Here is a 16,074-nt window from a genome sequence, read left to right as displayed (position 1 = left end):
GATGTGGCTGATTTAAATTCTCAAATGCTGTCTTCTGCCATGCTGCATTATGCATAGAAGGCCAAACAAATTGCCCATTCGGACTCATACATGTACCATTCTGATTGGAAGTCAGATCCACTGTTTTAACATTCCAAAAACCATCAAAATTTGTTTCATTCTCTTGCAGGGGAATACCAGTTAAAGAAGTTCTAAAGGGGTTGTCTGCTTGTTGCAGACTTAAACAAAAGTCTGTTACTCCCGTGATATTGGCCCATGTCACCCATATGTTTGTCCTAGGCAAGATGTCAAAAATACTTAGGCCAATGGGTAAAAAATTCATCAAGACCGTAAACCAAGTCCACCACTCAAACATGTGTACTCCTGCAATTTACACTTTTTTTTTTTTTTTTTTTTTTTTTACATTTCACCCCACAAATCTGTGGTTTCACAGATTCTGATGATGTATATTGTCTCCAATCAGCATGGTATTACACTAGTCGTATGCTTTCTCTGGCTTCATGCCTGGTTACTAATAAAACACATAACTCTTTACACAATTTACATTTAAACTTTGGCTTACAGAACTGTTTTACCCCACATAGGATACATTGGCACAATACCCGTGGGTTACATCTCTTACAACATAGACAGTTTATTCTGTCTGCTCGCTCTGAGTCTTCTCTTCCATCTTCTGATCTTGACATACAGGTCGCACAAACTTGCTAGGGACCCATATAGGTCCTTTATCTGTGGAGATACAAAAATAACCTCTACCAATAAATAACACCGGATTAGGCTCTTCCCATACACCTGAAGCCATATTTTTATACAAAACATTCAAACCAGGAACTGTAGTTGTTTGGTTCCCTCGCGCTGTTTGGTGATGTATAACAGGTGGTCCCTCTCTATCCTCTGTAAGGGAGAGAGAGTTTAAGGTAAACAACACCTTAGTCAACTGTTTAGTTACATCTATGTCCTGTGATACTTTCTGTCTCTGAAGATAATCCTTCAGGGTACAGTTTGCCCTTTCAACAACTGATGCAGGGTTGGGGAAAGGAGGATTCAAGGTGGATTGGATGGATGGACTATTTAGTGGATGAAGAACTGGCTGGATGGTTGCATCTAGAGAGCAGTGGTCAACAGCTCAATGTCTGGACAGAGAACACTGATGAGTGGTGTCTCTCGAGGGTCCGTACTGAAGGAAGGACTGTTTAATATCTTCATCAATGACACAGACAATGGGATTGAGTGCACCCTCAGAAGACTTGCAGATGACACCAAGCTTAGTGGTGTGGCTGACACATCTGAGGGGTGGGATACCATCCAGAGGGACCTGGGCAGGCTTGAGAAGCAGGTCTGGGTGAACCTCGTGAGGTTCAACAAGGCCAAGTGCAATCTCCTGCACCTGGATCAGGGTAACCCCTGGTATCAATGTGGGCTGGGGGATGAGAGGATGGAGAGCAGCCCTGCCAAGATTGACTTGGGGGTGCTGATGGATGAAAAACTGATTGCCCAGAGCAGCTGTGGGTGCCCCATCCCTGGCAGTGCTGAAGGCCAGGCTGGATGGGGCTGGGGGCAGCCTGGGTTGGTGGAAGGGGTCCCTGCCCGTGGCGGGGGGTGTGTGGGGTGGGACTAGATGGTCTTTAAGGTCCCTTCCAATCCAAACCAGTCTATGATTTGATGATTTGGGGCAAGAGGAGCAGGTCGGGGAGGTTTCCAGCTGAGAGCCCCAAGCACTGCCCAGCCCCTGCTGCCTTTCACCCCAGCTGCAGGCCCCAGCTTTGCCATGGCCGGATGGGCACACCCAGCACCCTGTGCAGGGTCCAGGACATGGTTTGGGGGACCTGGTGTGGGTGTCTGGGGCTGCTGCAGCTTTCTGAGCTGCTTGGCTCAGCTCCAGCTGCCACATTACTTTCACATTCTGTTTCTGGGAATGGTTTGATTTACAGGAAAGCAGAACATTTCCTCCTTGCCTCTACACATAAAACAAGCGGAAGCCAGCCTCTGAGGCGGGTCTGTATGAAGAGCTGGGCTGGGCTGACACCAGCTCAGGAGCTGCTGAGGACCAGACTGAGACAGTAGGACTCTGCTGAGGATCTGTGTGGCTGGGAGCTGGGGATCAGCAGAGAGCAGGGGTCTTGTCATCTTCTTATTTCTTGTGTTTTCCCATCAGTTGAGAGATACCAGGGAAGGTAAGAAAGGGGTTTTAAGGCAGTGGGCGAATGGTCTCTGCTCTGAGTGTGGGATGGAGCAAACAGGCTTTGCTCGTCTGTCTGAGGGAGCTCTGAGGACCTGTGTGTGCTTCCAGGGTTAACCCTGCCTGCTCCAGGCATGACCCAGCCCCGGGAGGGTCAGGCTGCGTGCCCTCGACAGCCGTGCCAGGCAGTGGGCTGGGTGACATGGCGGCTGCAGAGCTGTGCAGGCGTCTATAGTGACCGTCCCCCTGCGCTGGGCACCGGTGCGGCCGCCCCTCGAGCCCTGGGGTCCGTTCTGGCCCCTCACTCCCAGACAGAGCTTGGGGGGCCGGAGCGTGTCCAGAGCCGGGCAGGGGGCTGGGGCAGGGGCTGGGGCACCAGTCTGATGGGGGGGCTGGGGGGGGTCAGCCTGGAGAGGAGGGGGCTCAGGGGGGACCCGATCGCTCCCTACAGCTGCCTGGGAGGGGGCTGCAGCCAGGGGGGTTGGTCTCTGCTCCCAGGTCACAAGCGACAGGACAAGGGGGAACGGCCTCAGGCTGCACCAGGGCAGGTTTAGGTTGGAGACTGGGAAACATTTCTTCACCGAAAGGGTGTCCAGCACTGGGACAGGCTGCCCAGGGAGGGGGGGGGGCACCGTCCCTGGGGGTGTTTAAAAGATGCGCAGATGTGGTGCTCAGGGCCATAGGTTAGTGGTGGGCTTGGCAGTGCTGGGTTAAAGGTTGGACTTGATGATCTTAAAAGTCTTTTCCAATCTAAATGATGCCATGATTTTATGGTCACTGATAATGACTTTTTCCGTGGTATGCTCTCTGTCAGCATTAAGAGGGTGCAGAAGCAAGTGGGTGCTGGGCACAGTCCTCAGGCTGGCGGTGCCAGCAGCTTGGGTGGCAGTGCCTGCCTCCCGTGACACTCGTTAGAAAGCGTAGCAGCACTGGGGCGATGAGTGGCATTTGTGGGACATCCTGCTCTGTCCCCAAGCCTAGGGGGAGATTTTTTCCTATTCCTCCCTATGGAGTGATGGTTGGACTCACCTGTCCCAGCCTCTCCTACAGTCTATACTTCACCACCCAAAGTGCTGTGGTGCCTGGTGCAGCCCCTCAAAGGCACAAGTGCTTCCAGAGCCTGCTTCTCCTGATGCAGGGCTGGGGAAAACACCCTCAAGGGGGCTGTTCCCATGAAATGGGGTGCACGCAGTCCCATGGCAGGTCATACTGCCAGCCTTGCTGCTTCCCTCATTTGCTTCCAAGGAAGAAAGCAATCCCATGTTATTCCATAAATACGCTTTAGTGGTCCTTCGCATGCACTAACACAATTGCATGTGAGTTTTTTCCTTGTTCTTGAAGAAATATGAAACCATGCTGGGACTTCAAAGTGCACAGGGGTGACAGATAGTTCAGGGTCCGGCAGGGCTGGTGTTAATCTCCACCACAGCTGTGCAGTGCTCTTTTGGGCATCTGAGACTGGAACAGCACAGGTAACAGGCCAACGGGTTAGTAGTTGGGAGGGGACAGAGCTGGGACAGGTGGCCGGAGTGGACCATGCTGCACAGCAATCACAGCTAGGGGGAAGAAGGAGTAAGGGGAGATGCTGGTGGCAGGGCATTTGTCTTCCCAAACAGCTGAGGTTTTGCTTTCCAGGGAGCAGCTGGACATCTGCCCGCTGATGCAAATTAGGGAATAAACATCTTGCTTTGCTTTAGAGCATGCACAGCTTTCCTTCAGTTGCTAAACTCCTGTCTTGACCCAGCAGATTTTCTTGCTTTTGCTTTTCTGCTTCCATTTTCCTCCCCATCCTGCTGGCAGGTGGGCATGAGATGCTGGTGGGGGTTTAGTTGCTGGCGGAAGCCGACCCCCACGATGTTTTTCCTCCTCTTTTGGGGGGCTTGAGCTTCACACACAGCAGCAGATGCATGGTCTGGCCAATGGTGGGATAGGGCATGTGCTCCTGCATTGTCACTGCTGTTCCGCTGGGCTCTGCCACATACAGACTTTGTCATGAGGCTGGCTGAGCCTGACAGGAGAGCACAGATGTTGACAGGACTGCCCGCGTATCCAGAGCTGGGACTTTTCTGCAGGTCTCCAGGCTTAAGGTCCTGCACCGAGGGCGGAACAACCCCACATACCAGCACAGGCTGGGGCTGACCTGCTGGAGGGCAGTCACTGGTGTGAAGCTGGCAGTGCTGGTGGGCAGCAAGTTGCCCATGGGCCAGCAGTGTGCTCTTATAGCTAAGGGGCCAGTGGGATTCTGGGGTGCATTGGGAGGAATGTGGCCAGCAGGTCGAGGGAGGTGGTCCTCCCCCTCTGCTCTGCCCTGGTGGGGCCCATCTGGAGCTCTGGGTCCAGTGCTGGGCTCCCCAGTTCCAGGGAGACATGGACAGTTCAGGGAAGGGCCATGAAGGTGACAAAGCCTCTGGAGCATCTTTCCTAGGAGGAAAGGCTGCGGGAGCTGGGGCTGTTCAGCCTGGGCAGGAGAAGGCTGAGAGGGGACCTGAGCGATGCACACAGGTACCTTAAGGGCCAGTGTCAGGGGGCCGGGGCCGGGCTCTTGTCAGCGGTGCCCAGCGACAGGACAAGGGGCAACGGGCACAAACTGCAGCACAGGGAGCTCCGTGGGGAGAGCAGGAAAAACTTCTTTCCCTTGAGGGTGCCGGAGCACGGGGACAGGCTGCCCAGAGAGGCTGTGCAGTCTCCTTCTCTGGGGACATTCAGAGCCCACCTGGACACGATCCTGTGCAGCTGCTGTAGGAGAGCCTGCTTGAGCAGGGGGTGGGCTGGGTGGTCCCAGGGGTCCCTGCCCAGCCCCACTGCCCTGTGGTGCTGTGATTCTTTCTTTGCTCTCATGGACCAGCCTATTCTCCATCATTCAGCCTGTGCTCTCCATCGTTCCACATCTTCTCCCCCAAATAAATCTGGTGTGAGCCCCACACCCTCCCTTGCTGGTGCCTTCTGGGTGGTGGCAGGAAGGCAAATATTTGAGAGGTCAGCAGGTAGTTGGGTACTGGGGGAATGATCCCTGTGCTGGGGGATCCTTTTTAAATTATAGTCAGATTGAACTTTGACTGCATGGCCAGGCTTGTTCTTTCAAGCTTGATGTTTTTATGGTGTACAGGCATTACAGTCCTGTCCCCTGAGGCACCTTCTGGCCACCTTTTGTTGTGTGCAGAAGAGACTCTTAAAGCAGGAGATACATACTTTGCAAACTTCACTAGGCTGATGTCCACAATGGTGTAGAATCATTGAATCACAGAATGGTTTGGGTGGGAAGGGACCTTAAAGACCATCCAGTTCCCACCCCTCCCGCCATGGGCAAGGACCCCTCCCCCCAGCCCAGGCTGCCCCCAGCCCCGTCCAGCCTGGCCTTGAGCACTGCCAGGGATGGGGCACCCACAGCTGCTCTGGGCAGCCTGGGCCAGCGCCTCGCCGCCCTCACAGGGAAGAGTTTCTTCCTCATCTCTCATCTCCATCTCCCCTCTCTCATGTAAAGCCACTCCCCCGTGTGCCATCGCCACCTGCCCTTGCCCAAAGCCCCTCCCCAGCTTTCTTGCCGGCCCCTTTAGGCACTGGCAGGTGCTCTAAGGTCTCCCTGCAGCCTTCTCCTCCCCAGGCTGAGCCACCCCAGCTCTCCCAGCCTGTCCCCACAGCAGAGCTGCTCCAGCCCCTGAGCATCTCCCTGGCCTCCTCTGGCCCCGCTCCAGCAGCTCCGTGTCTCTCCTGTGCTGGGGACCCCAGAGCCGGACGCAGTGCTGCAGGGGGGGTCTCATGAGCATGGACTAGAGGGGGAGAATCACCTTTCTTGACCTGCTGGCCATGATGCTGGTGATGCAGCCCAAGGTACTGTGAGCACACAATGCTGAGTCACGTTCAGTTTTTCATCTACCAGCACCCCCAAGCCTTTCTCCTCAGGGCTACTCTCAGTCCATTCTCTGCCCAGACTGTATTTGTGCTTGGGATTGCCCCAACCCAGGTGCAGGAGATTGCACTTGGCCTTGTTGAACCTCATGAGGTTTGCATGGGCCCACCTTTCAAGCCTCTCAAGGTCTTTCTTGTATGTGGGTTTAGGTCCCAGGTGAAACCCTAGTTTGGTCACCACCCCAAAAAGGCCCTGATTAACCTTTGTTGGCTGGGCAATCGTCACTGGTGGAGAAGGGATGGCCTCCACTTCTCCCTGGAATGAATCCTTCACGTTGATGGGTTGCCATCTCCTGTCTGGTCTTCTCTTTTAGGATTTTGGGCCTTCCTTCCTGGTATTCTTCCTCTTGAATTCTTGAGGTGGTCCATATCTTCATCTTACATCCCAGCCTTGTCTACCAGGCCTGCCATGTGACCGTGTGCTCTCTTGGCTGAGCTGGGGACCTTGGCTGCCTGTATCCTCTGGAAAATCAAGCATCTGACCAAAAGGATCATCTACCGTGAGGTGAGATGAACCAGACCCCACATTCACTGAGCATATTCCCTAAAGGTTCACTGACTTTAAAGGAAAAGCTGACACTTAAAGGCTCTGAAAAGGTTCCAAAGTCCAGTCACAAGCATCTCAGATCAATGCCTGTGTTGGTAAGAGTCTTGTGCTGTTGGTGGGACGAGAGCTGAAAGCACAGGAAGGTTTTGTGCACTGCATAAATCTCTTCAGTATCTTACTGAATTGAGACACAGACAATAATCAGGTTTATATGACAGTGTAAAAAAAGGTGTAAAAGCATGTGGACAGTGAGAGCACCAGCTCCGTTAAGGTTAGCAGTCAAGGACCTTTCCAGTGCATATGGAATAAGTGAAGGGGTAAACGATAAACAAAACCACACAGGTACACAAACTGGATAGACAGGGGTTCCTGGACACAATGCCAAAGACCCAAAGTCTCCAGTCACTAATGATGGGCCAACAGGATGCTCCAGGCAAAACTCTGGGCAGGGATAACATAGCTTTTTCCTATCCATTGGGGTGGGAATGATGTGTGTCCCGAGAAGCAGCTCCTAGGGGGAATGGGCATGAGTGTGGGGCTCCGTGCTGGCAGCTGGAGCAGGACCACAGGTCACAGCCCGTAGGTGTGGTGCTGAGTATTCAGGGTGAGTGTGGGGTGCCTGTAAGATGAGTGTGTGAGCACATGCCTCTGCTGGTGAGCACCAAGCTGGACCACCCAGTGAGCAGTAAGGCTGGTAAGAGGGTGCACGATGCAGCAGGGGTGTTGGATGGACAGAGGGGCTGTGCTGGTGCTCGAGGGATTCAGGAATGACCACAGCTGTCTGTACTTAGGCATTTATGAATCCTTTTGGCTATACATGGGTGTTGTTGAAGGCAGCACCTTGTCCATGACAAGTTGTGTGGCCAAGTCAGGGTGTGTGAGGGTTCAACCCTCAGCTTCAGGGTTGAACCTGCAAATGGGAAAGTAGCAGGCATAACCACTGTCCCGAGACGGAGACCCCCCAGGCCTTAGGCCACCCAGGCTGGGCTCCAGCAGCTGAGTAGGAGGAATTCCCAGGGCCAGAGCTGCTGGAGACCCCTCTTATAAGAGGCTGGGGCCTCTTACAATATACCTTAAAGAAAGTGTTTTCTTCTTCCATAGCCATGGGTTCACAGGAGGACATACTAGAGGCCGATCAAAAGGCACATTCTGCTAAAATACAGCTGGCAGAAGCATGTGAGAAAGAAGGACTGGATGATGAATACTGGGTCCCCAAACTGTCAGAGCTACTGGGAGTGAAGTCCAAAGAAGCCCTGAAACATATGCAATATGAAGACTACCTTAAGCTGGAGTGTGCAGTACGGTACCCCTGGGAAACAAAGGCTCTCCAAAAACTCCTGGAACTAACAGACAACAAAACAACTTCTGAGGACCTGCAGAAAGAGCGCTTGGAGAAGATAAAGCAGAGACAAGAAGCAGCCAAGCTAGTCCTGCAGGAGCTGAAAGACATGCACAACATTCGCAGCCATAGCAGGGATGCCATAAGAAAGAAAGAGGAAGCTCTGTGGCAAGCCATGGAGATTCCCAAAGAGTACTGGATCCCACCAGAGAAGTCACTGCTGGATGTGCTGGAGAGCGTCCAGAAGCAGCTGGAGCAGCAGGAGTCATCAGTGGGCAGGGGTGAGAACGTCTCTGACACAGAGGTCCTGAGGCGGGCGTCGGGGGGACTGGCCCTGCAGGGCATTTACAGAACCAGCAGCCTGGCAGATGTGCTGGCAAAGCGAGACCAGATCATCAGCATTCCCGAAGGATTCAAGCTCACCGGTCCAGAGCAAGGGATGCTGTTTGAGAGGAAGGAGTTCTCCTCCTCTGCAGAAGAAGCCACTTTCACCAAGTCCATGGAGCAGCTGGGGTTCAGCATCAGCGTTTCTGCCAAAGCCGGCTTCTGGGGGTTTAATGTTGAAGCTAATGTAGATTACAGCAGATCCTCGCAGCTGGAGGATGTTCACCAGTCCCGCTCTGAACAGAGCTACATTTGCACCACCAAGTACCAGTACATCCCTTTGGCCTCCTGCTACTTACAAAAGCATCAGCTTCGCCTCTCAGATGCAGCCCTGTGGGAGCTGCAAGACATTGAGCATCTTTTGAACATCACCCAGGAAGCAGACAGGCCTGACATGCTGAAGAGCAGGTGTGCGAGCTTCTTCAGCAGGTTTGGGTCCCACGTAAACCAGGGTCCCCTGCACTTTGGGGGGATATTCTGGTGGAAGGCATCTACGGAAGGATTCAGAGCTGAACAGCGGGAAGAGATGAAGCGACAAGCATCTGAAGCACTGAACAGCTGCATCGGGGCCAGCTATAGCAACTTTGGTGTCAGCGCAGGGGTGAACGTGGACATTTCAAAATCCAGCTTACAGGCTTCTTCTCAGGGAAGAGATGGAAAAAGTGCCTACACAGCAGTTCAGGTCTACGTGGCCAACACAGGGGGCCCATCAGAGACAAGTTCTCTTCCTCAGTGGAAATTTGGGCTTGTAACTAACAACACAACCTGGTGTGTTATTGACCGAGGCTTTCAGCTGATCCCAGTGTGGGATATAATCCAGTTTAATCACAGCAGTGACTTTAAGTCTGTCTATCAAATAAGCAGCAGCCTCAGGGCAACATACGAAGCCCTAACGAATTGCTGTGTTGGCACCATGTTTGGAGAGGAATTGATCAGTGCAGTGGAAGAGGCCAAAGCTTTTGTGGATTGTGTGAAGACCTGGGCGGTGACAGGTGATGAAAGGAAACTGCTCACACTGATAGATTTCAAACAGAATCTGAATGAAAAAACCAAAAACCATAGTGTCTGGATCAACATATGCCTGTCAGACAAAGCACTGCAGGAGTTCCTGGTGAATACCGTTCTGTTTTGCAAGAAGTCACCTCCAGAAAATACCACCTATATCAAGTCTCTGTTGAAGTGCCTCCTGGATCCTCATGTCTATTCTGTCAAGGACTTCCCCAGGTCTTCCTTCATTATGCAATGGATCTTCCATACTGAGCACATGGTTCCCGAAACTCCCCATGTTGCTGAGCTTGAAGATCTCACCAAGACACTCCTGCAAATGAAGGAGTACATCCAGGAAGTCACCTATGCACCAGAAACCTCTGCATCTGCCATTCATGAAGCAAAAATAAAAGCCACCTTGACTGCAAGCCTAGCTGTTTATTCTTTACTCCAGTTTCTCCAGGAAAGGGCACAGAAAGACATAGAACTCTTGGTGATCTTAATTACAACCAGCACAGGATACCAGGTGGAAAGGGGCACTTTTCAGTACCTCCTTGGATATCCAGAAATTAACTTCATGATAAATGAAATGGAAATGGGACATAAGGAGTATCTGGGTCTGAAGGAGCAAGACATTTACAGAGCTCAGGCATTCCTGCTGCTGATGGGTCTAACTGTAACTTCTGAACATAAAGAGGTGCCCCCTGAGCAGAAGAATAAACGTTTCATTTTCATGGAAGATCAAATGAAAAACCTATGGACAACAGAGATAAAAACTCTTCTTGAAAAGCACAGTGCATTCAAAGACTGGGAGATGCTGGAAAGTGACTTGCTTTCCTTCATCAATGGGCGCTTGGATGACACACATGATGATCTGAAGAAACACAATATAATCAAAGACATGGAAGACACTTTTCAAAGAATACAGCCTTCCAGTGAGTCCAAATCCGAATCAGATGGCAGCAAATCCAAAGCAAATCAAGTCATTGCAAATCAAGAGTTCCTCCACTTACTTAAGCGCCTTGGACTAGAAAGTTACTATCCAAGAAAAATGGGGACGGAAGATTTCCACATCATATACAACACATCTTTACATGACAGCCAGCCTAGCAAGGACAATGAACTACCATTTTACTTCTTGCAAAAACTGTTAACTGTGGATTATCGGGTGAGGTACCTGACTTACAAGGATGAGAGCAACCCAGGACTCACACCTGTGCCAAAGAACACAGAGCAAGAGCATGAACCCTCAGATTCCTTTGATGACTTTTTCACTGATTTGGAGGAAGAAGCCCCTAAATCTCCAACCAAGGAAAATTGTGTGCACCCTATGGACCTCCAGATGGCAATATTTCATTGTGCTGATGATTTCATGAGACAGTACATTTCAACAAAACTTGCTTTCTGCCAGTTTGCACTACCTCTCCTGGTACCCAACCCATGCACTTCACAGATAGAGTTCCCCCTCTGGTCCCTCAGCCAAATAAAAAAAAGCTGGAAAGAGGCTGAGAAGTCAGGAAAGGAGGCCAAAATGAACAGTTACAAAAACAAACTGTTGTATCAGGCAGAAACACCCATTGTGTCCTTCATACGGATTGGCAGCTCTCCCTCCTCTTCCAAGTCTCAGATCCTGAATGCTCTGCTGAGCAAACAGAAGCATGACGTCTTTTTCCACCGACATTGCAAAGGCAGCACCAAAGACTGTTTGCTGATGAAAGGTGTTGTGGAGATCTCCTGGTACTGTCCCCGGGGCAGTGGTGATGACAGCTTTGACTGCTGTGTGGCTTTCTGTAACCTGCATGGAGATGCAAGGGAACACAAAGAACAGCTGCAGTTTTTACAGGAGATATCTGCTGTGAATGTGGTTTTTGTATCTGAGTCTGATCAGAGCGATGAGAGAGGGGTGAAGATTTTACGTGATCTGTGGCAGTCACAAACGCCTTTGGTTTGTCTTTTCACTGAAAAAGAGAACGTTGCAGCTAGCCGATCTAGCCAAAAAATAAAAATAGCTATCAAGAACAGAAATGAAGCAGAATTAATGGATGAGCTGACAAAAAAAATCAGGGATCTCCTGGAAGGGTCTAACATGCTTTCCAGCCTTGATGCCTGCCTGGACAAAGCTCGCAAGTACAGATTCTTAGTCGACCAAGATACAGATGCGTGTGTGACAGCCAAAGAAAAGGCGAAGGAGCTGGTGAAGCTTCTGAAGCAAGAGAAGTTGTCTGAGATCAAATCCCATCTTCTGCCTCTTCAAGGAAAGCTGTGGTACATGTGGTGCAAAAAGGACAAAGAACTCACTCGGTTGCAGGAAAAGAGAAACAAGAGCATAGAGCATCATCGGAGCCAAATTGAAACAGAGAAGTCAGCAATAAGAAGAAAGCAACTAGCAAAAGCTTTCCCCCTCAATCAGCTGATGAAATCAGTCCTTGGCTTTCTCCAGTCACAGCCAGCAGATACCAAGAAATACTTCCTGCAGTGGATGAAGATCTTTATGGATGACCTGTCCTCTGGTCACCTTGATGAACTGAAGGGAAAGTATCACCAATTATGGTCTCAAATCCTGGCAACAAAGAAAAGCAATGAGAAAAACAATCTGAAACCTGTGTTGCTGCGCCAGTTAGATGACCTCTCCAATGAAATCAACGATTCGTCCATTGGCCTTGAGCATATTTTGAGAGAGGTAGGGCAGATTTATGAAGCTCTGGAATCAATGGACTCACAGGATATATGTTTTGCCAAACTACCTGAAATTGCAGCTGATCTGATGGTTTCAGGATATCCTGTAGAGCTGATGGATGGTGATGCTTCTTACGTACCATTACGATGGGTCAGCGCAATCTTTGACAGATTAATTGAGAAGCTAGGGGACAAACGAATATTTGTTCTCTCAGTGCTTGGCATCCAGAGCACAGGGAAGTCAACCCTGTTGAATGCCATGTTTGGTCTTCAGTTTAGTGTCAGTGCAGGGAGATGCACTCGGGGAGCATTTATGCAGCTAATTAAAGTGGACAAGAAGCTGCAACAAGATTTGGACTTTGATTACATGCTAGTTGTTGACACAGAGGGACTTCGTGCCATAGAGATGGCAAATAAACAGTCCCTTAATCATGACAACGAGCTGGCCACCTTTGTCATTGGCATTGGCAACATGACTCTGATCAATATCTTTGGAGAAAATCCTTCAGAAATGCAAGATGTCCTTCAGATTGCTGTGCAGGCTTTTCTGAGGATGAAGCAAGTAAATCTTTCCCCAAGCTGTCTGTTTGTACACCAAAATGTGGGAGAAATAACTGCCAAGGAAAAGAACATGGAAGGACAAAGACGTCTGCAGGAAAAGCTGGATGAAATGACTGTGACAGCTGCCCAGCAGGAATTCTGTGATGCCTCCTGCTTCAGTGATGTCATCCGCTTTGATGTGAACACCCACATTCATTACTTTGCTCATCTGTGGGAAGGAAACCCCCCCATGGCACCACCCAACCCCACCTACAGCCAAAACGTCCAGGAATTAAAGAGCAAAATTCTCCAAGCTGCCAAGAAGGAGTCACAGGGCAGCATTTTGAAGCTTTCGAGCTTGAAAATTCGTATTAGTGACCTCTGGAATGCTTTGCTGAATGAAAACTTCATTTTCAGCTTCAAGAATTCAGTGGAGATTGCTGCCTACAAGAAACTGGAAACCGCATTTAGTCAGTGGACCTGGCAGCTGAGGAGTCACATCTTAGACCTGCAAATGAAACTGGACAATAGAGTTCGGAATGGGGACTTGCAGAATATCACCACAGAATACCTTGAAAAACTAGTGCAAGAGACAAACGATGCCATCATGAAAGACATGGAAAAGTATTTCAGTGAAGACAGAGATTCTGAGATACTGGTCCAGTGGAAAAGCAGCACAGAACTGAAGCTGAAAGAACTAAAAGAATCTCTTCTTTCTGAAACTAGGAAGAAGTGTGAGCGTCTTATTGAACTAAAGAAGAACCAGTGTAAACTGGATGAAAAGAAGTCAGAATATGAAGACAAGTTTCTGAAAAGGAGTAGACAGTTGGCTCTGCGTCTAAAAGGCAAGAAACTAACCGAAAGAGAACTGAGAGACAACTTTATGTCTCTCTGGGCAGGCTGTGTTGCTGAAGTCTCCTCTGCTGGTCCCCCTCCAGAACAGGTTGATATCGATGTGGAAATAGAAGATGTCCTTCTAGAACACTTTAAGGAGCCAAACTTACCCACACGAATCAAGACATTTCCCAAACATGGAGTATTTTCTGTTGACTTGGAGAAACATGTTGCTAAGAAAAGAAATTTACTGAATTACATCTGGAGTACAAATTTTGATGATGTTGCTCTGAGCACCATACAACACATTACAGATACCATCATAGCACGTGTGAGGGAAAACATTGACAAGAAGGAAAAGGAGAAAAGGGATTACAGTCGAAGTTTTATTCATGAAATACTAAATGAAGTACAGAAAGGTATGAATTCTGTCCCTAGCAATGCAAAATATAGTTTTAATAAGGATTACAGGATAGATTTATCACTGTATCTGTGTAAAACAGCAGCAGAAAGATTTAAAACCATGCATGCAATGTTCAGAAAAGCAAATGATCCAGCCATCTACCTGGAGAGCAAGAGAGAAGATTTCTTTAAATGTTTCCAGATTTCCTGCCAAGGAGCCACTTCTATCACAATATTTGCTGTTTTCCTGTGTGACAAGATTGCCCCAGCTCTTCACCAGGCAGTCTATGAGAGGACAGCTCTTGCCATAGCTCGGGACATGAAGGGTAAAATCCGAGATTTCAATGGCAATAGATCCTCTCTGGAAGGCTGCATACTGAGATACCTGGCAGAAGAAGAAAATTTTGAGAAGTTCAAGGATTACCTTAGTTGCCCACAAAGATTTTTAGAGAGTTACATTGAGACACGTGTTAAGGAGTACTGTTTAGATAAGAACAGGAGGCTGGATAAGTTTTTAGATGACTCTCTTGCTCACCTCTATGAAAGCATCCAGTCAGCTGTTTTTGTATCAACCAGCTTTGTCAAAGACAGAAACGACAGAAATGACAAAATCTCTCTTTGGCTGGATGCATTTTGCAGTGAACTTGAAGAGGTGCTAAGCTTGCCCAGAAGGGAACTGAAGAACATTGAACATCAGGAGATAACAGACATAGAGTTCCTGAAAAATGCCATGACAGAAGCACTGGCTCCCCTGAAGGATAGTCTCAAGGAAGAGTTTGCTAGTGCTGATATGAGCACATTTGAAAGGCAGCCTCACAAAATCCTGGCTGAACAGTTTGAAGGGTGCTGGGTGAGGTGTCCCTTTTGTGGGGCTGTTTGCACAAACACCATGCCGAATCATGATGGAGACCATCAGCTTGTCTTCCATCGTCCACAAGTTTTGGTGGGATACAGGTGGCATAAAACAGACAATCTGGTCATTGATATTTGTTCTACTAGTGTTGCAAGTGACTGTTCATTCTTGATTGGTGAAGAGACCTGGATGCCCTACAAAAGATACCGAGATGCTGGACCTCCTTATTCCACTTGGAACATTTCTTCTGATCCATCCATGCAAGCATACTGGAAATGGTTTGTGTGTCATTTCAAGACAAAACTAGAAAAGCATTACAATGGGAAATTTCGTGGCAAAGGAGAAATCCCTGATTCGTGGCAGAAAATTACAAAGCAGGAAGCACTTGCTGAACTGGAGAAGTTTTAGGCCAAGTCAATATGAAGGAAGAATGGCAGCTGCTTTGCATTTTATAAGAATGTAGTACAAGTCTATCCACAAAATATAGTTATAATGACTACGAACTCAAGCCACATGAAGGAATTGGTATCTAATTGCTCACAAAGTTGGGTGGAATAAGATGTGCTACTCCTGCCACTGCTCAGTAATTCCCCTGCTTCACGATAAAGTCAGAATCCTCTTCCCTTCTTGCCATAAACATTTACATGTGCTTTGTCTTAGAGCAAAAAAGAAAAATATTCCTGCAGTGAGCAGTCATATGGCCAAGACTGAGACCAAGAGACCAAGTGCCAAGGGCAAAGGCAGCATTAGAAAACACCAATTTTATCAGCTGCCATGAGAATATAAGTGAGACTGACAAAAAAAAAAATAGTTTTCATGTAGAAAGTACTTGTCACACTTAAAAAAAGGGCTGCAGGATCTGAAAGCAGCTCAACATTGGCTGCAAGCTGTGCTGTTTTGCTTTTCAGTATTACCATTCCTTTATTGGTTCCTTATTGATAAGCTGAGTGCGTCACTCAGACCCATTGCTGTTCTGTCTCTGATGTTATTTAAGCAGTGAACACAACAGCCTCTGTGGGTTTCAGTCAGGGGTCCTCAAACTACAGCCTGCAGGCTGGATACAGCCCCCCAGGGTCCTCAATCCGGCCCCCAGTATTTACAGAACCCCCCCGCCCCCCCCCCCTTTACAGAACTCCCCCGCCCCCTCCCCCCCCCCCCCCGACGGGGGGTGGGGGGGAAACCAAGCAGCCGCAGATGACTGCCTGCCACTTCACCCACATCGTGCCGGCCCCCTGTTTAAAAAGTTTGAGGGTCCCTGGTTTAGGTGGTGGTTTAACTCTGTGTCTATGAGGTTTATTCTCATACATTTAGCTAAGCCATTCCTACACAGGTGCCTGGCCTGGCGAACTTTCCTCCAGCTCTTAGCCACAATTACAAATGCTCTTGCCATTTGCTTAGCTGTTAATCCAAAAGCCTTTGTATTAACA

The 16,074-nt window shown here is 49.2% G+C and overlaps 1 protein-coding gene across 2 annotated transcripts; it reads left to right on the top strand.

Moving 5' to 3' along the window:
* Positions 1–1,970: 1,970 nt before the first annotated feature.
* LOC130151545 (interferon-induced very large GTPase 1-like) lies at positions 1,971–15,516 on the top strand. 2 transcript variants are annotated; one of them, XM_056343958.1, is made up of 3 exons: positions 1,971–2,174; positions 6,400–6,590; positions 7,734–15,516. In XM_056343958.1, exon 3 carries the CDS (start codon positions 7,736–7,738, stop codon positions 15,053–15,055), a length of 7,320 nt encoding a protein of 2,439 aa, XP_056199933.1. In that variant the 5' UTR covers positions 1,971–2,174; positions 6,400–6,590; positions 7,734–7,735; the 3' UTR covers positions 15,056–15,516. The 2 variants fall into 2 exon arrangements, with proteins under 2 accessions (XP_056199933.1, XP_056199934.1); XM_056343959.1 differs by lacking the exon at positions 6,400–6,590.
* Positions 15,517–16,074: the final 558 nt, after the last annotated feature.

The sequence above is a fragment of the Falco biarmicus genome, chromosome 6, assembly GCF_023638135.1.
Source record: "Falco biarmicus isolate bFalBia1 chromosome 6, bFalBia1.pri, whole genome shotgun sequence".
In the NCBI taxonomy this organism is placed as follows: Eukaryota; Metazoa; Chordata; class Aves; order Falconiformes; family Falconidae; genus Falco; species Falco biarmicus.
This window is presented reverse-complemented; position numbering and strand designations above follow the sequence as displayed.